We start from the raw sequence: 20243 nt of genomic DNA on the forward strand, positions 1-20243 counted from the left end.
AATATTTCGAACATTTTTTTTCTCGTTATATTCAAATTTAAACCCATGACTAGTAGTTTATAACAGAGTCATCTTTGCCATAACACCAGGCCTACCCATTGGATAGGGTAATCTAGAACCAATTCTACGAGAACTTTGGGATGCATTTGATAACATTCTTTCTGGTCTTTTCCTGTTCTCCGAGAATAGAAGAACAGGAGATAGCAGGTGTTTGTTATAAGGCTTTGTTTTGTTGGTCTTTACGAACGAACTGATGAGACAATGATATGAAGAACATATTTTATTGAGGAAGTGAAACTTGATAAAAGTGATCTCAACGGTGAAAATCTCTCAAGACCACCACAACCCCAACTGGCAAACCCCTTTAGCTTGTTCTTTTACCTCGTATCCTCGTTGAGAAATTTTATCAAATGTCATTTTCAAACAAATAACGATCTCTCAGCATAAAAATATGTAAAAACAGTTTTACATGATATCAAACCAGTGCTTACGTGCATTTTGATAATTCTATGAACCCAGTTTTTTTTTTTTATTCAAAAGATAAACTTATTCAACTCATTTGATAGATTAACCATCTTGTGTTCTTAAACTGAACACCGTATTGGAATTCAACAGTGGACTCCAATTATCCACCTAATGGGTTATTCAACACTGAAAAAAATACACTGCTTTGGAATTCAACTGTTGACTTCATTTTTATCAAATCAAAATAACAAAAAATCGTTTGGTTTCATAACAACTTCTTAACACTCAGGGAGTTGACTTGGCCAAATTAACGTTCTTCTTCTCAATTGGTGTTCCAAATGCAATTAATTAAATTAAATAGGTTGGTTCTAGTCAATTTTCACAAACATGACGTTCCAGTGTGAACAAATATTTTATGTGGAACACCATTTTTGAGTGAACTTAAAAAAGTAAGATTTACTATTGTTAATGCCGGTCCTTCACATTAACCTAGCTAGCTAGTCATTCCCCAAGCATGAAAGAGCTCAAAATCAGACTAAAACGTTTATTTTATTGACTCTTTCATTTAAAACTATTGTAAGTTGGTCTTGGTAAAATAATCCGTGGATCACAATTATAGTTTTCTATCATAAACAGTTTTGTTAGCAAAATTTATTATGATATGACTACATGGGCAAATTCTCCTCTTGCGCCCAAACTATACTTGTACGGAATCTTTTGTCAATGAGTTCGTTCTTTTATTCAAAACTACTACCGTTCAAAGCCAGCTCGAAAGATTATTAAAATAGTCTCACATTGATGGTTGCCTTGGAGCATGGCTATGTTAATGGATCTTTGATTTGTTTAGAACCAATTGTAAACTTAAGTCATGGATTATGAAGCATATTCTTTAGGGTTTTTTTATTAGAGAGAAGGTGAACAGTCCTTTTTTTATGGCTCATGGAGATATGCTTCATATACAACCTTGCCACCCCTTCACCTCTTCTTTCTCCCTTTTCGAAACAAACTATAAAACTAAGCAACCCATCACTTACAACTTACAACTAGGGTTTGTTCAAATAAAGCTTCATAGTTGAATCTTTTAGTTTAACCAAGAAAAGGTATTAATCAAAGATACACTTGATTTTAAATTAACTATTTTGGTGATTCTACAGCTCACATTCTGTATAGATCCCATCAACACAATCACTCTTGAGATCAAATATTGGATTGGCATTTATTGTAATGAAGTCTTTATGTACATGCTTATCATTAACATGCAATATTGTTTATTATAGTTTATAGGGAGTAAAACAAGGTCGGTTCAATCTGGGTTTTCATAAATCATAGCTCAAATCTTATCCTATTTAGCTAGCCCAGACCCATTTTCTTAACCTCGAAATAGCAGATAAAGCTACATAAGAAATTACCTCTTATTCCCTGAACTCTACTTGCACAGAAAGTTTTGGCATGGATTTGAACTTGAGAAGGATCACAAGAAACACTCTACCAAACCAAAAAGAATGAGAAACAAACATTACAACAGTAACAATAAAACACTATTTATTCTCACAAGCTTGTGATTTCTAACCCTAACCCACCCTCATTATCCTTACAAACTACTAGTTAACATGAGAGAGAGAGATGCTTGAAATGGTTACTGTAATCCCAGAAATTTGTAACAGTAGAGTAGAGTCTATATATTGTTGGATGTGATTTTGGTTTTAGTTGGAAGAAATAAATATAGTTACAGCTGACAACTACAAACCAGACAGAGAATTAAGGGAGTTGCAGCACCTAACCAACCGTCCTAAATATAGTTACACCTAAAACTTATGGCTTATCATTTCAATCTGTTTCATCAGAAAGAGCAGAAATATATCAACTTCAAAGGTTTGTCAAGCATGATGCTTTGGTGATGAAAATGAAACATGGACTCATCATCTATCCTTTAGTACAGTTAATATGATCATCAATGTTTGCACATGTGGATGGTGGCCTGATGTTAGATAAACATTATTTGGGATCAAGACATCACATCATCATGTTCATGTTTATGATAATAATTCATTCTTTTTTTTTTTTTCCCTAAAAAGAACATTGTTTGGTTGTATGGGTACCTAGCATTAAATATGATGAGTGAGTTGGTATTTTGCCATTCTTGTCTGTGTAGTTGTAGCCGGCCAAGCAATATTCTTCTTCTTTTTCTATTATTTTCAAAAAAATTTGAGAATAAAGTGCAAATCATAGATATATTTGACTTAAAAAAAGAAAAGAAATAAAGACTATTATTTTCACAAGATATCATTTTTTGTTGTGTAGTTCCCTGTACTGGCATAGCATGAGGGAATGATGTAGGGTTTCTTGGATAGTCCACTTTAGGAAGGCATTTCCAGTTAGCCCTGGGATATTTTGTAAGATGGGCCTGGGCTTGAATAAGTCCATTACATATTGGGCTAGGGTAAATCTAGCAAATTTCAAACCCCATGTATTAATCTACCCAAGGTTCAGAATCTCCTATCTTATGCATTCTTCAGTCATGGGTCTAGCATGCATTCTTTACTATTTCATGTATGAAATCATACTATGAAATTCATGAATGTTGATCAGAAATTCAAACATTAAAAAGAAAATTGAAGAGAGCAAAGAGTAGAAAATTATATTACATGAAAGAAAGAAATTAATAAATTAGTTCATTTAAAGATCCATCTACACTCCAGCAATGGAATTTTAGAACATCATGAGAGAAGAAGAAGTTAAGGGAAGCATCACTCTAGAGGGAGAAAAACTCCAGCCCTAGGCAATAGCTCCTCTTATGCTCCTCTTTGAAATTCTTCTCCACCATTCTAAAAGTATCCCTTATGGCTAGAGTTTTTTTTTCTCATTTTATAGAATGATTTTCTAGATTACATGGGATATGATTACTTGACTCAACCAAGAAATTTGTTTGTTCATGTGACATATAAATCGCACTAATTTGGAGAGCTTAAATGCACAATCTCACTATTCGATTTGACTATCAAGAAGTCGTAAAGCTCCTGTCCAAAAATCAGCCCGATCGGACACTGGATGACCATCCGATGAAGAACTCGATGAAAACTAGATAGAATACACTCAAAAATGGAATTTTCCCCTCTTCCTTCTCTAGATAGGATTTCTTTTTCTCTTTAACTTTCTTTGGTCAACCTTCAAACTCCACTAATTGCTTCAAGCAAATCCTAGTTGTTAATGGAGTCCAAGTATCGAGATAATTCACTACAAGGATAGATAATAAATTTGAATCAAGATTTATCAAGATAAATATAAATTACCAAAGTGGCTTAAATTCAGGGAAATTGCATCTGATGCTCATTTGCATGTAATAGTAGGGTAAAATGATTAAAACTATTTGCAAACACAACAAAATATATCTAGTTATAAATTACTCAAAATATTATGCATAAAATAAACTCATCACTCTACATTATTAGTTTGGATGAGACTTTCAACTTCCTTGCTAAATGGTCTGATCACATGATTATGTGCATGTTTAGATGTAGGAACCAATGTTAGCTTACTTGTTTCCCCATTTGAAGTGGGCAACTAAAAACTTTGTTAGTCCCTTTCCCTTCTTTGCTCCCCTTCTCTGCCTTGGCCAGTCTCTTGGCTGACCCCTTCCATCCTCACTGAGCCTTCTGCAGGTTCTACCAATTCAAATACCTTCTCCTCCGCTTTAGGGCTGGCGGAGAGCAACCGATCTATTAAAGGCCATCACCACTTTGATGAAATTTTCTTTAGTCTCAGCCAATTGTGCTTATTTTCTTTGTTGTTTTGCTTTTGCCGTGAGCCTTGTTGGTTTGGTAGGGCTTTTTCTTTACTTTCTTATTGTACTCTCACTCCCACCTTTTTTTTTTATTATTTCTTTTTTTGCTCTTCTTTTGATTAATGAATTTTTTATTCATCCAAAAAAAAAGAGGTTGGTTAATTAGAGGTTCTTCTAATCATGTAGATACCGAACGGGATTCCTAAATTTCCTTGTGTAATCTAATAATGTTTTTTTGACAGAATTGAAAAACATACAGAAACAATTGCAACAGGCCTTACACAATTGAAGTAGCTCATCCATTGATTGATTTACATATTCCACGTATCTCTCCTTCCTGGTCTGTCTTCACTCCAATGTTTACAAGCTTAAAAAATGACTGGCTCCATTTCTCAAAGAAAATTTCCTGGCTTTTAGAGAGTTCCTCTACTTCGTTCTTTGTTCTTTCATCACTAAACAAAACTGAATCTGATTGGAAAAGCCCTTTATGGGATAAGAGGTTCCTATAGTACTGATTGTCAAACACCATTGATGTTTCAGGATCATTGTTAACAGTTGTAGACAAGCTTGCATCTGCAGGGCACCTCCTTATGAGCTCATCAGCATACATCTTATCTAATGATGAGTCAGCTAGTGTCAAATTTCCATTGGAGTCTTCTTGGAACCTGTCACTGAATGCACCACAATGTGCTAATCCTATGGTGTGTGCTCCTGCAAAATGTAAGAAGGTAGCTAGAAAAGTCAATCGTCTATTCTTCCTATAGCAAAATGATAGCATGCATAGAATTCTCACATACCCGAAAGGGTGACAAGGTCATCCAGAGACAACCCTTTAGAGGAGAAGATGTCATTCATCTCATCCAGGGTGAAACTTGTGTCTATGATGTTGGGTCTCACATTTGAAGCTAGAGACATTCTCCCATCTCTCCTGCCTGTCATAACCTGTACATATGGTCCTCCAGCCTATTTCAAACACAATTTTCTTATCAGTTCCCTCATCATTGCTTCAAACCCAGAGAGAGAGAGAGAGAGAGAGAGAGAGAGAGAGAGAGAGAGAGAGAGAAAGATACAAATTCAACAGCATCTCTAGCAGCCAAAGCAAGGATATCAGAGCAAGAAACAGTTGATGGGCAGAAAAGTTCAAGAAGCTCTTTGGCGGACTCCACTACAGAAAAACCTCCAAGAGATGTACTGGCAGGGTCACTCCTCTCTGTCCCATTTCCTTCCAAGAGAACAGATCCATCACAACCCTATAAACATAGCAGGTACTTTGAATAATTACAAGACAAACCATTTTGGTTTCTGAACCAGAAAAGCATAAAACTCACCTCTACCATGCAGTCATGGAACAATAAACGAAGAAGCTTCCCAGGCAGCGTTTGGTCAAGAGATGATGCAGACCTTACTGTGCTTCTCACCATAGTTTCTGCTGTTGGACAGGAAGATGCATAGAAGTTAAAGGTAAGAGTAGAAGTAGCCAAGACCCAGAAGAGAGAAGTGAAGGTAGTAAGAAGGAGAAACTTGAAGAAGATCATTTTTAGTCTTTTCTCCATTACCAGATGAAAGGTTTTAGAATGTGGACAAAGAGGGTTTCTATTGCATTCCTGAGTCTCTTATCTGCTGAATATGGTTGCACTGAGAGAGAGAGAGAGAGAGAGAGAGAGAGAGAGAGAGATCCTATACTCCCAATCTTTAAGGCTGCATTTAATGGGTTCAGACAAGGTAGATGGGTAGTGAACTTGTTGAAGCTTCAGTTCATGATGAGAAATAAAATCACCATAAGGCATTTAAGTTCTGTTTGGGCACTTAAATGAACGCGTTAAATTTAGTAACTTGCAGGAGTAGAATCAATGGGGATGAGTGTGGAACATATTGCTTTTTCCTCATTTTAGAAGACAAACCTGTTGCAGTTGAAGCTTCTTTCCTTGATGCCTGATTCCATTCGAGACTGTCTGGTTGATTTCCTTGGCACTGGGGCCACAAATGCATAGGTCAATATCACACATGTTATCACTGGTCAGTGATATAAAGAGGCCAACCAATATTTCCCAGGCATAAGGGGTGAGTGAGATTAAGGACCCTTGGAGCACGCCTATTGATGAGAAAATTGAATGTGTTCTCCACGATTTATAATAAACCTACCAAGGTCGATCAAAGAAGAATCAAACTGACCAAACCTTGGTTGAACCACGAACAAAACGAAGTCACTAAGCAATGTGTACAATTTGAATTGTATCCAACCTCCTTAAATATAAGGATAAGGATTCCAATTAAGTTAGGTATTTTGAATTATTTTTAGAGTCCAGATTGGACTCCACAACTACAATCCAAGTAATATTCTCTTGGAGGATAAGATTCTTTTTCTCAGAAAGTTAGCAACAATTATAGACTTTCATTTGAATTCTATTACTACATAGTTAAGGTACAATTTTGCTTCAGTGCTGCACGTGCAGCCAATGGCTGGATGTGTAGCTGTAGTCTCACCTTAATCCGAGCCGTTTAATTCAACAGCTCAAATGTTGGATGGGTGTACGATTGCCCATCCAACCATTGGCTGCAGGTGCAGCCGCTACACCCAAGCAAAGCCGATCAAGGTAACATCTCCTAAGATCTATAAATACTCATACATTCATCATTATCAAGTACGCACTCTTGGGTTACTCTTTCTAGCGTTGAGAGCTCTACAAGTTGTTTTATTCTTCTAAAGCTATGAGCTTCCACTGAAAGGATTTTTACAGCAACAAAATGAATTGAACTAAAACGAATGATGGATCAATATGAACCTCTAAAAAAATTCAAAATCAGATCGGATCAAAGTTGAACTTTACCTCAATGATTTTGCTTTGTTTTTGCGTAGACTAGAAATTAACTCAACTCGATTGAACCAGACCAGACCAATGAATTGAACTGCAGTTTGCAATGGAGTCAATAGGGGGCTACCCCAAGGCCAAGGGCCCATGGCAACACCAACCCCCCACCCTCCACTCTCCAATTTTTTGAAATTTCTTCCTAATTTTTTTCTCATTAGCTTGTTACTATGGGGTGGGAATTAAATTACTAATATACGCCGCCGAATGAGTGCGAACCCAAGACCTCCCTGTAAGAGGGTGGATCTTTAACCGCTTGACTAGGTTCAATAGCAATGATTACAAAGGTGGGAGAAGAGCAATAATAGTTTTGAATCTGAAAAACCATATATCCCAAGAAATAATACTCACATGACAACAAAACAAAATTTTCCAAGTTGGTAAATGGTGAAAGACGTGGCATTGGCACTTTTTGTGCCTCTTATAAGAATTTTAAGGATCATATAAGCATGGATGTGTGTGGTCATCAATGAAGACACCACTGAAGCCGCTGAAAAAGGTCACTCCCCTAGTCATGAGTCAAGAAGTGTTGGTTCTTGGCTTCTTTCTCAACACAAAATGGCTCTCTTACAAACTTTCCATTCAGAAATTTCTCTTGGAAAACCACTGCCCTTCTCAGTTTTGTTTCACAACCCCAAAAATCTACCAGGAAGAAGTAGAAGAAGAAGAAGAAGAACAGAGACAGTTTTTCTACCTATTACCAATCTGTTCATTTCTTCTCACACCGATTTGTATGACAAAGCAAAGTTGAATCAATTGAGGACTCAACTGATAAGGTGTTCGGCAGTGGCAGCAGACGTCGGACAGGGACTGCCAGAAGAAGAGGTTTTTCCCCTAGGGTTTAATTTTGAGGAGGAGAAGGGCACAGGAGATGTTGTAGATTATGATTGGAGAGAGGAGTGGTATCCTCTGTATCTCTCCAATGAAGTCCCAGATGATGCTCCTTTGGGTCTCACCGTCTTCCACATTCAAGTCGTGTTGTACCGAGATGGGAATGGAGTCCTTCATTGCTATGAAGATCGTTGCCCTCATAGGTAACCATTTCAAACTCTTGGATTATTTTCTACTCTTGTGGTCTCATATTCCCCTTAAATCTCCTATGTAAAAGAAAACCCACTGCCTGATTTATGTCCTGGAGCATCTTAGAACGCATAAATTTTGATTCAGACTGGCAAAACTATCTGAAGGTCAGTTGATTGATGGAAGACTGGAATGCCTCTACCATGGTTGGCAATTTGAAGGTGATGGTCAATGTGTAAAGATACCTCAGGTTTGTCTCAGATTTCTAGTTTTGCATATCTTGTCTAGGCTTTCAAGAATACTTACATGAGAAACAATTTTGATCAGTTCCCTTTCTAATTGTCCTCTGTAGCTTCCAGCAGGGGCAAAAATTCCACAATCAGCTTGTGTCAAAACATACAAGGTGAGGGAATCTCAAGGAGTTGTATGGGTATGGATGTCAGACAGCACCATTGAGAAGCCTGAAAAATTGCCTTGGTTTGAATACTATGCTCAGCCAGGATTCCAAGATGTCTCCTCCACTGTTCATGAGCTACCATATGATCATTCAATACTACTTGAGAACCTAATGGATCCTGCCCATATCCCAATCTCTCATGATCGAACAGATTGGAGTGCAAAGAGAGAAGATGCTCAACCCCTAATGTTCACTGTAACTGAGCGTACCGCTCGGGGATTTGCAGGGAAATGGGGTAATGAAAAGGATCAAGCCATGCTGAACTTCTTACGTTTTGGAGCACCATGTGTTCTTCAGAACAACCGAGAGTTTGTTGACAAAGATGGTGTGAAACAGTATTTCTCTGCTATCTTTCTTTGTCGACCAGCTGGACAAGGAAAGTCCATGGTCATTGCAAGATTTGGATCAACCAAGCAGTCCTTCCTCGCGAATTTACTTCCCAAGTGGTACTTCCATCAGAAGGGATGTCAGATTTTTGAGCAAGATATGGGGTTTCTCTCATCTCAAAATGAGGTTCTTATGAAGGAAAAGCTTCCAACAAAGGAGCTCTACCTTAACCTCAAGTCCTCAGACACATGGGTTGCTGAATACAGGAAGTGGATGGATAAAGTGGGTCATGGTATGCCTTATCACTTTGGCCATAGCACAATTTCACTGCCAAAAGAGCCTGCTGTGGTGGAAAATGCACCAGCAGGACTGGTTGCTAGCATCTCAGCTTCTTTACCAGCCAAAGGGGGAGCAGGGACCATACATGCTTCTAATCCAGTTAACCGATATTTCCGTCATGTAATCCATTGCAAAGAATGTAGAGAAGTTGTGCAAGTCTTCCAAGCTTGGAAGAATGGCTTGTCTGTCTTGACCTTTACTTCAGTTGCATTGGCAATTCTAGTGTCTGGAAGACAATGGAAGGCTATTTACTTGGTTTCAACAACAATTTTCTTGGCTGGAGTGTATGTTTGCTCTGCTGCAATTGCAATGAACACAGAAAACTTCATCAGGAAGCACCGATTATTGTGAGAGGAAGGGACTTTCTATAATTCTCTCTCTATATTTACAGCAGATACAAAGGGGAACTGGAATTTATGTATGATTTAGAGTCAAACTCGCAAGCTGGGAAACCAATATGGTCTCTCAGAAGCATAAAATCTGACTCCAGTAGCTGATAGCAACAAATGTATGTTTTGCCCCATGTCATTAAAATTATTCATATTCTTGATAAAAACCTAGTTCAAAGTATCAATGGATGGAGCACCATGGCCATTTACCGTTGAACAAAGACCCAACCAGGGTACTTCATAAAACGAAACTATATAAAGTGGTAATTTTCTTTTCATTCTAATCTATTCATCTCAATGGGATCACCTCTTCCCATCTGTAAGCCTAGGATATAAATCTTATACTTCTTGGTTTTATGAACCGTATCTAAGCAATATGAACCAAAGGTGAGCCTGCCAACCCTATTCTGTTAGGTTAGAGACATGCGTCTATGGGCGGTTTAACAAAATATGTCCCAATTACAAAAACGGCTTTTTTATTAGGTATGCTTTCTCTTTGTGGTATTCTGCCTCTTGCTTGTTTTTCGTCTTTAGTTGTTTTCAACAATTTTCACAATAATCGTTTGTTCTACAAGATTCATTGCATTTTATATGTTTCGGATATATTTATTTACTTTGAGGGACATTTAAACGTCCATTGTCAAAAGTACAGCCCCCAAAAAAATCTAAGTGATATATGCATGACTACTTTCAAGTTTCAACCCAAGAGACAGATTGCTTCAATCAATGTAGTTATGAATTGTACAGCTGATCGTAGCTTAGCTGTTGTATAATTTTAGAGTTCTGTGATAAAATAGGGTGAACTAAGTACCTTTAAATGTGATCCCACTAAAACATGAACACAAACCACAGCCTAAACTTACATGCTTTGAACCTTAGTAATTACAAGGGGAAAAGTACAAAACAATTGATTGATGGCCAGACTTGGAAGAGAGGCTTGGTAACTGTACTTTGAGGGACTTAAAGAAGGCATAATCAAGAAATTTATGGATGAATTTTCAGAAACTAGGAAATCCTATATCAACGAGCTTGCAAAACTATGAGGAGCTAGGGAGTCTTCACGGTTCAATATTATCACTGGAACCAATAATTTTATTTCTTTACCAGTTGGCTCTTTTAACTGGTATGTATATTAGGGTACAAAAATCTGCATCAATGCATCAGCTAAGAAACGTAACATGTGCTAAAAAAATGAGTAATATTACAGGAGAATCACATTTACCAAACAAATTACAACCAACTTCAATTCACATTTGCACATTTTTTTTTATCCAAGTGAAAAATGTTGAGGATTTCAGTAAACACTCCACAACCACATTCTTCCAGAAGGGAATCAATAAGAAAAAAGGGGGATTTGCATTTAATGAATGCCGCCAAAAATGTTACACATAATGACAAGGAGATACCTCAGGGAACTTTATCAGGGTGCAACTTCCCCCATACATGAAAGCAATCAAGCATTGTACAACATGATTCCACGCACCTTCAAAAACTGCTGTATAGATCATTGATGCATAATTTCCAGGCATGCGGTTGAAGTTCTCCTGCGTTTGGCACCCCAGCACAAGTTCACTTTATTTACCTTGGTACAGCACAAGACCCTCTTATTGATCTTTTTCTTGGCCCCAAGGTAGCCTTGACAATTTGAAGCACCACAGCAGCACTCCACCTTGGGTCCAAAGTGTACAAATCTGTGGGGCACAAGAAGTATATAACATTTCCTGTGTGAGAACAAAAGAATTGAACTATACTAATATTTAATGTAATTATCAATCACATTTCCAAGTCTTCTTTCAATTGAGGCTGGCTAAATGATCTACCAAGAAAAAGCCAGTACCCCACTCCATACACAAGTTTGTGCATTGAAAGTACAATGACAGAAATGTAATCATGGTATATCTAACCACACTCATCCTAGGCAATATTAGAAATAACTTGAAGTTCAAAGGAACAGTAAAGTAGCATAATCTATCTAATATGGTAAAAGCAGAACTAAAAAGACAGTACCCAGTGCACAAGGCTCCCACACTTAGTAGAAGGGACAAATCAACTTTTAAATAAGGGGAAAAAAAATTTTAGAAACAAAGCATTTTAGAAAGAAATAAAGCAAAATATACCTATAGTCATAGGTCAATGGTTCCCCAACTTTTATTAATCGATCAGCAAATACACCAACACGGGTTTCCCCATCAACTTGCCTGCAAAGAAACAAAACACATAGCTGGTAAATAAGATAGATCCAGCACCTAGCATCTGCAATGAATCCCTTCTCTAATTATTCACACATATCCACCACTTTCAAATCATCAATCAATTTTTAGACCACCTAAATAACGAGATATACCCAAACTTCCCCAATCCTAGGATCTAAAATACTCTACTTAAAACTAAGTTTTGAAAACATAATATTTATTCTTGATGACTGAAGATTAGAAACAAGATAGCATCATTGAAGTATAGTACATACTGTGATGCTTGGTCCACTCTAGAAAAAGAATGTACTTCCTCCCCAGTTTGAAGAACCACTAAAGAATACATGAGTAATGTGCTGAAGATTTCTCATGTTCAGTTAACCTAAATCTAACAAGCGTCCCACCAACACACCATACATCATTGGAACCACTTTCAGAATAGGTACCAAACAGTGCAATACCATACCATCTTTAAGGATTTTAATTTGCCAATATTGAACTAAAATGATGATATTAAATATTTATGCAGAATTAACAACTGGAGGAGCCCATTACCACAGGGCACATTAGATGCCACCAATCTGACCATCTTCAACAGGACAGTCATTGAACTATACAGGTAAATGAGTAGACTGGCAATACAATGTTGAAGAGCTCATTGAATGAGAGGTGTCAGTTTTATGTTACACAGTACATTTCACGATCAACAAAATTGGGCATTTACACCATCAAGGCTGAGGAAGCAAGATGAATGCAAATGACAAGAGAAAACAGCTACCACTTCCTACAAAATAACTTACCAGATACAATTACAAATACGGATGTCTGTCTACAGACTATATATACTCACTTTGGCCAGCTCATATGTTGACCCATTAGCCATTTCAGATCTTGCATTAAAGGAAAATTTCCCACACTATGAAAATGGCTGTCTTTGTAAGCTGCAAATAACTCCATAGGCCACCTGAATGGTTTGCAGGTTGCAGCACGTGATGACTAAACTTGATCAATCTCTAGGATACATTTTGCCCACCCACCCACAAGAGGAAGAGATCTCATACCCTCAAATAACTGCCCTTTACTCCACAGCAAGGAGTCTGTAATACCAATTAGGGACCAACAAAACATTTCATTGACAATAATTAAAAGTTCCTTCTAGTGCCTGTCAGACTAAAGTTTCACATGGAACTATAGCCAAGTACTTTTTACTGGAGGATGGAAATGCCTTGACTGGGAACTTTTCCAAGGGACTAACTGGGGCCCAACGTTACATAACACAATCAGTGAGGTCCTCCATTTAGCAATCACAACAATTACTACTACTCCACAACTACTATGCATAAAATAGATGGCAAAAAAAATATAGATAACAAAATACCATTTTTCCAGTTTACAGTTTGGATCACAACTGTGGTTCAGAAAACGAGCAGCATTGCCTTTGAAAGTTGCATCAATTGTGAAGTCCTTTCGAATTTCACACATGTAAAAGTTCTGGTCGCCCCTATGTTTCATATCCCAAAGCCTTTTTTCGCACATGGCATCATCAATAACTAGAACAAAAGGGAAAAGAAATACTTAAAATATGCACACAAGCATATATCAATCTACTAAAAGCTGAGGGCCCAAGACAGTGAATGGAATATTGAGCAAGAGTGGTTTATTCAAAAGAGAAGCCATGAGCCCAAATTCTTACAATTGCATAAATGACCTTAACCACCAGAGGTTAGAATTGTTGGTACAAGAAAAAAGCTTTCATTTTTGAGTCAGAGCAAGGAAATTAAAAGTTTACTTCCCACATAATACAAATGGCAAAGACTCCATCTTGTAAGTATATTGCTACATTGCAACAAGATAATTATAAAGACATACAAATGTGTCTAAGTGATGGCAACACAAAAACTGATTATTTCTTTGAAAAAAACAAAAACCTTGGCGGAGGGATAAAAGAGAAACCGAAAAGGAAGCGGTACTACTTTCTCCAAAAATATAATGTGTACGGGTAACTGCAAAACTTGTGATAAGATGCAAGGAAGAAATTTCAAGGACTAACACCAGTGAAAGCTTCCATCTTTCAGCCCAGACACCACTTGATCTTTCTACTGACTACACCCCTGAGTGGCTCCAGCAGTCTCTTGGACAGAGATTGCTGACCCCTCAAAACAAAGAAGTATAAGTTGGTTTAAATACAAAAAATATTCCATGAGCTTAGATAAAGCCCCTCAAAGATATAGGAAAACAGAAAAACGTACAAATTTCAATAACCATAGAGAAGACTCTAGACAGGAGGAATATTAGCGAATATGTTTGAAAATGCATCCTTGTTCACCAGCAATCCTCAAAGGACAACCAAATGAGAAAGCAGGATGAGAGGAAAAAGGGTGCCAGCATACATGCAAGAATGAGGTGACAAATCACTGTGGTCACAATATTATGAAATATGAAACATTGGAAGAAGCCTATATTGTGAAAATACAGTTGCTGGTAGTATGTTATCTCCCTAAGAGGTATGCAGTTCCTCTAGACTTTTTCATGTGTTCTCTTCATTGTCGAGTGGGGGTATTGCAAAAAGTTGTGATGCTTCCTCCCATTACAATTCTTCATTCAAAAAATACATCTTGTAGGAATGTGATACTTACACACCTACACAGCTTAGCGACAGACGGAAATCTGTGTCACTAGGACTCAGAAACGAGCGGATCCCTTAATTTCACCTAATTGGTAAGTCTTCACTTAGCTCTCAACTGTACTAACCAATATATTCATTTGCCCGTCTTTACTGATTATTGAGTCATTGGAGTTGGAATATTTGCATGATCCCACTTAATGAATCAACACTGCTTTATGAATCATCCGATAACATTTATTTCCCTGTCATAGTCCTATTATTTGGGGAGTAATTTCACAGATAACAGAGAAGCTAATCTATCTGCAGAGCTAGTAATGCCATTGTTTCTGAATGAGGATTCACTACTATAATCCGACTTTGGCATTACTAGTTAGAGCTTGCTCAGGTTCTATGACTGTAGCCCAAGGAAAAGGTGGCACATACGCTCACGGTTTTACCTTGCAACCATTGTCTTTACTGTTTCATCTATTACTGACATACATGGGTGATAAACTTGACAGGAACAACTTCCACATCAAAACACCCCAACCTAGGGAGGTTAACAAAAGATGGAAGAAAATAAGTTGAATATATGCACTAAAAGTTCAAAGAAAGATAAACTGATAGCTAACCTTCCCCAATATACTCAATTACAAAATCCCCTTTCTTAATGGGCTCAGCTGCCTCTACTCCCCATCCGCATAACTGAGTCTGGAAATGAGATGAAGTTTTCAGTCATACAGGGGCAAAGACAACTCCATAATCTTGAGAGCATACAAAAACCAACGTATGCAATTAGAGTGGAATATTAATGCAAATTGAGACGGGTAAGATAATTTGGATTCAAAATAAAAGGACAGAAGTGAGCATTACCTTTACGACTTTAATCTTTTTATCTTTGCGAAAAGGTCTATTAGAGCATGCCTCTGAGCAATGACACGCCTTTGAGCAGCTTATGCATTGGACCCTATGGGACCATTAGTTGATGTCATATTCCAATAACTCTTCATTGAAAACATCTAAAACCATTATATACTAAGTAGTGACATGATCTTTAGATATTCTATAAACTAGAGTAAACAAGACTCTACCACCTGCACACACAATCCTCACAGCATTCATTCATGCAGTTTGTGCATCCAACATCAGCATCCAGATCATCACGTTTCTTCTTAACCAGGTAGTTATCTTTTTTCAGTTAAGAACAACACAATATGGTCTGGAAACTGTAGGCAACATAGAGCAAATCACTCAATCTCATGCAAGAAAAATTCTCAAACATAATTATTTCAATTCATTCACGGAAAGCAGTGCTAATCCTGTTTAAAAAATTCTGTTCACAATTGGCCCTAATTCTGTTTAAAAAATTCCATGAACAGGATACTACGCCTGATGTGTACGTATGGAGTTGGCTCCATTTGATTTTCCAGAGTATCCTTCAGCATCGAATCAATCTGAAAGTCCTCTTCAGTGTATGGTAAAGGCAAACGGCAGAATATTTCCTAAAATATATAGAGGAAAAATATTAGTGCATAGGACATAACCACATTGATAGGGAGGGGAGAATAAAAAACTCTGCAATTAGTCATGGAACAGGGGAAATATGCAAAATAACTGTGCTATTGGGACATTTACATGTACCAATGAAGTACGCATGACACTGTTATGGCCGTAATAGTCAATGCATTACTTAAGTGACCACCTTGGCATCCAGGTTTCCTGACAACTATGTCCCCTTGGTCATACAGGCAGGTATTATGTCACCCTGCATCCAATGCCTTTGGTTTCCATATACATCTTGACAACTACAGTTATCGCTTTCTGAGACACTGACTCTTGGTCCCTTAGACATGGTTCATAGTTGTTATGAAAAAAGAAGGTTAGAACACTTGTTTTTATAAATCAACCCCATTTTATAATGGTTCAGCTATACCCATTTGGACTCATGCCCAAGATCTGGGCATCGGATGGATTCCTTGAGATGGTAACATATCCAACCAAGTAAAACAGAAGTTTTCAGAACCATTTCAGAAAGAAGAAAAAAAAAGAAGAGAGAAGGAACTAAAAATTAGTTTATGGATCTCTTTTAACAAAAAACAAGAAAACAAAAAATTAGTTTATGAAAAAAAACAAGAACAGCCATATGCAAGTGTTAAGAGCAAGACAAATACAGTGTACAAATTTAATACGCTGAAACAGGATCTTGAAAGCTCTGACCTCTATGTCACTTGTCGGAACTGCATGCTGGTCATCAACAAGATACATCAGCCCTGTCAGCCAGCCTAATCAATGAAAAATAAGAACAAAGTAATATAACCCTACATAAGCAAGATAGACACCAAGCAAGTTACATGTCATTATCCTTTCCAAAAGCAATTTGAATTGTCCATCAACTTTAACTTAGGATGCAATATTTCCCTGGACATATTTAAGTCTTGGATAGCATCTACAATAGACATCAAATTAGATGGGAAAATCACATCCTATACTATGCTTATAGGCTGAAAAATTACTGAAATGGCCAAAACCATAGCCCATGGTCAAAATAAATATGCCCATGAGGATATAATAATGTTGGCCATAAGATTATCTAAACATCTGAAACATGTGCCTCACATAAGATATAGGCAATTATGAACCAGTCAAAAATAAGTTTCCACCTAACAGATTGTTTCTAGTACATTCTGTGCAATCTATTACTGCAAGATGCTCCTTGAAAAACCTATCCATTCCATATGAACACTTTGTAGCCGCTAAAATGACAGATGGATGAGGGAAGGCGGAAAGGGATGAAAGCAGTTGCTAGGATATATGGATGAGTTAATTTTTTAAACCTTCAGTCAAGTTATCACATTTTTTCCTTTTTGTAGATAATATCTAATGAAACCTGTTACTTTTCCTTGCCAGGAAAGAAATATAAAAGAAACATAAACAAGAATCAAGAAAGAAAACCTTTGTGAAGAAGGAAAGAAGAGATTGACCTTCTTTTCAAAGCGCCAGTCTTCAGAATGCCTCCAACAAATAAACCCCCTTGGCTGATTTTCTAAGCAGATCACTGGCCAAGGTGCACACTTAAGGTGTGATGCTATTGTACATCGCACACAACGCCAATAACCTTTCTGTTTACAAACGAAGCAAGCCTGTCCAACAATCATGTAGCACGTATAAGCTCATGAAGTTGCAGTCTAACCAATATGCCACAAGGATATCACTGAGCAGAATGCATGATGAAAAGTTAGTCTAAAATATTATGTAATCAAAGGAGTAATACATTCCAAAGGAATGATAGGTTCACAGCAAACAAACAAATTAGATAGTTGAATGAATGGATGTGAATGTAGGTTTCAACTTTTTTCAATTGATATTTTACACCACTTTGCCTTGAAGATATCTTCATTTCCAATTTTTGCACCACAAGTTTACAGTAAACATAAACCTTGATGACTGTTGTATGCATGAATCAGTTGAAAATAAGTGGCATTCAACAAACCTCCTTAGTCGGCATTGAGGTTTTCAACTTTTTTAAATGAACTACATTCAAACTACTTTGCCCCTGGCTTCAGGGTATTTTCATTTTTCCAATGATATAAAATGTGTTTATGACACAAAATCTAAAGGAACAACAAACGAACTACTTCAAGATATTCAATGACATTGAATAAGAATGAAAATCAGCAAGGGATAAAAGGAGGCTTTTCCCTAAGCAAGTTTACAACATCCAAAGAGAATACTCAGGTATAGCATCATTAGTTTGCCAGTATAGTCTTTCTCACGTAATTGCAGGGAAAGTAAAGAACACTATATGAAGAATGCACTAGCACTTCAGTCACTTATAAAAAATTATAAATCTTACATGTTGGGCACACTTGAGACTTCTTGAATTAGAGAACCCTAGGCTTTGCTTAGCACATGTAGGGTGAAAAGCTTCTTGACATCCACGAACAGAGCATAAAACTTCTTCCTTGGGGTAGATAAGTTTATGGCACAGGCGACATTCAACCTGGAATTAAAATAACATAAGGAGTTGTTAACCCAATTGAAAAGATGCTCCATGTTTAAACTTTGGAGGCATCAAGTAATTTGGAATACGATCAGAATAAAAAACTTCATGATTAAGCATTAGCAAACATGAAGCGAATCATGAGATGATGAGCTCCCATAATATACTAATCATTAACCTTTAGCTTCCAGAATTTAAACAAGTCATTTTAAAAATCTACAACAATTTACACTGTATGGATCTAGTAAAGTTATCAAAGAATAAGAAATGTTATGCTATTATATATTATCCTCCAACAACATAGGGCATTGTCAAGAGTCTAGAACTAACTATCCAATGCAAGGGCATTCAAGACCATATTAGAAGATAATCATGCAGTGTCCAGCAATAATCAGTCCCATAACTTGCGAACAAGTTCATGCTGAGAAAGCTTAATTAGGATATCACAGACCATGGGAACCTTTACATAACTGTACAACCCACATCCCAGAGTCCAAGATGCGTTCACATTTCCCTTCAATCTATCCAACCCTCCCACACTAGACACCAGCACATGGATGAAATCGATAAGTTGGTCTACCAGTTGATAAATCTCAAAAATTTCTTAAATATTGGAGAGACAGCCGAAAGAACAAGAAAAGGTGTTTATCAAGAGATATCCCTCTCCGTCTTACCTAAATTGTTATATCACAGTTTTATGAAGCCAAATGCTGTGACGTCAATTTCAGTATCATAATCATCTTGATATGCAGACAAACTCAAACTAAAGGTTTCTAAGTTAAAAATTAACAAGTTTCAAATTATTGTAAACTATCCGATGAAAAGAATTGGTACTAAATGCAATTCAAACAAATGTGCCAAAATCTACTTGGTAGCAAGGTCCTTAAAGAGAAAGCCATAAAGAACAAGAAACTACCAGCCTTGGAACGTTGTTGGCAAGAAAAGGAAGAAAACACTCTCTTTCGGGTACTCCAGATTTCACCTTTTCCTCCACCCAGTCCTTCACATGATCCGCCAAAGACTTACACGAGTTCGCTCTCTTACTAATACTCTTCTCCAAGTCCCCTCGAGCCACTCTCTTAGAATTCTTCCTCACAACCTTAATCCCCATACCGTTTATTCCTGTAGAAATCTTCCCTTTATGTCCGTTGGGATACAGTAACCGCCGATCTAAACTGCAACTCCAGCCGTTGCCACCTTCCGGTTCCAGGGTTCCAGATTGAACTGGAACCGGGTAAAGAGAACCGCTGGAGTCAGGAAAATCAGCCACTGGTAAGAGATTAGGGCAGCGAGATAGTGCTAACGAAGAGGAGCTGAAGAGGTTGCTGAGATCCGGCATCATTGAAGAGCTTTGAAGGATCATTTATTAGGGAAACGGATGCATCACCATCCTCCGGTCAAGGATTTGAGCTCAAAGATTTTCAACTCTCTCGCACTCTCACTCGCTCAGTTGTTCGTTCATTCTGAGATTGTCGGGGTTTTGCCAGGTTTGGTTGATGAGAGAGAAATCTGAAATTGAGGTTTTGAGCGGGAAAATGATTGTAGAAATTGGCCTAGACTCGAAATTACTGAAATGTCCTGAGGTTCATACACAAATAACGAAAATACCTATTCAACTGCTTGGCTGAAGCATTTGTGTTCGTGTGGGAACTTTTTTTTTTTTTTTTTTTGGTAAAAAGCACTTCATTCAGAGAATTAAAAAAAGTACAGACATAACTACGTGAATACACAAGGTTCGAAACTGAACCAAGGAGCGGAAAGCGACCAAACTGGCGTACATGCAATAGACAGGGTCATCCAG

The 20243-nt window shown here is 37.4% G+C and overlaps 3 protein-coding genes across 4 annotated transcripts; 1 reads left to right on the plus strand and 2 right to left on the minus strand.

The window, feature by feature from the left end:
- Positions 1-4421: 4421 nt before the first annotated feature.
- On the minus strand, positions 4422-6155 carry LOC149018366 (Peroxidase superfamily protein). 2 transcript variants are annotated; one of them, XM_089154339.1, is made up of 5 exons: positions 5803-6155; positions 5575-5675; positions 5317-5496; positions 5044-5209; positions 4422-4957 (listed from the first exon to the last, which is right to left on the minus strand). In XM_089154339.1, exons 2-5 carry the CDS (start codon positions 5665-5667, stop codon positions 4542-4544), a joined length of 855 nt encoding a protein of 284 aa, XP_089010465.1. In that variant the 5' UTR covers positions 5668-5675; positions 5803-6155; the 3' UTR covers positions 4422-4541. The 2 variants fall into 2 exon arrangements, with proteins under 2 accessions (XP_089010465.1, XP_089010464.1); XM_089154338.1 differs by having other exon boundaries at positions 5575-6155.
- A 1442-nt stretch (positions 6156-7597) lies between these two features.
- On the plus strand, positions 7598-10025 carry TIC55-II (translocon at the inner envelope membrane of chloroplasts 55-II). The gene is made up of 3 exons (XM_089152650.1): positions 7598-8147; positions 8281-8383; positions 8486-10025. Exons 1-3 carry the CDS (start codon positions 7672-7674, stop codon positions 9605-9607), a joined length of 1701 nt encoding a protein of 566 aa, XP_089008776.1. The 5' UTR covers positions 7598-7671; the 3' UTR covers positions 9608-10025.
- A 314-nt stretch (positions 10026-10339) lies between these two features.
- On the minus strand, positions 10340-19921 carry SDG4 (SET domain group 4). Its single transcript, XM_089152651.1, has 11 exons — positions 19359-19921; positions 18296-18442; positions 17424-17582; positions 16660-16686; positions 15827-15944; positions 15537-15630; positions 15316-15409; positions 15075-15153; positions 13216-13387; positions 11763-11843; positions 10340-11336 (listed from the first exon to the last, which is right to left on the minus strand). The coding sequence occupies exons 1-11, from the start codon at positions 19803-19805 to the stop codon at positions 11150-11152; spliced, it is 1605 nt and encodes a 534-aa protein (XP_089008777.1). The 5' UTR covers positions 19806-19921; the 3' UTR covers positions 10340-11149.
- Between the last annotated feature and the right edge of the window lie 322 nt (positions 19922-20243).

The sequence above is a fragment of the Hakea prostrata genome, chromosome 4 (genome assembly GCF_041222555.1).
Source record: "Hakea prostrata isolate BN-2017 chromosome 4, UWA_Hpros_2, whole genome shotgun sequence".
NCBI classification, from domain to species: Eukaryota; Viridiplantae; Streptophyta; class Magnoliopsida; order Proteales; family Proteaceae; genus Hakea; species Hakea prostrata.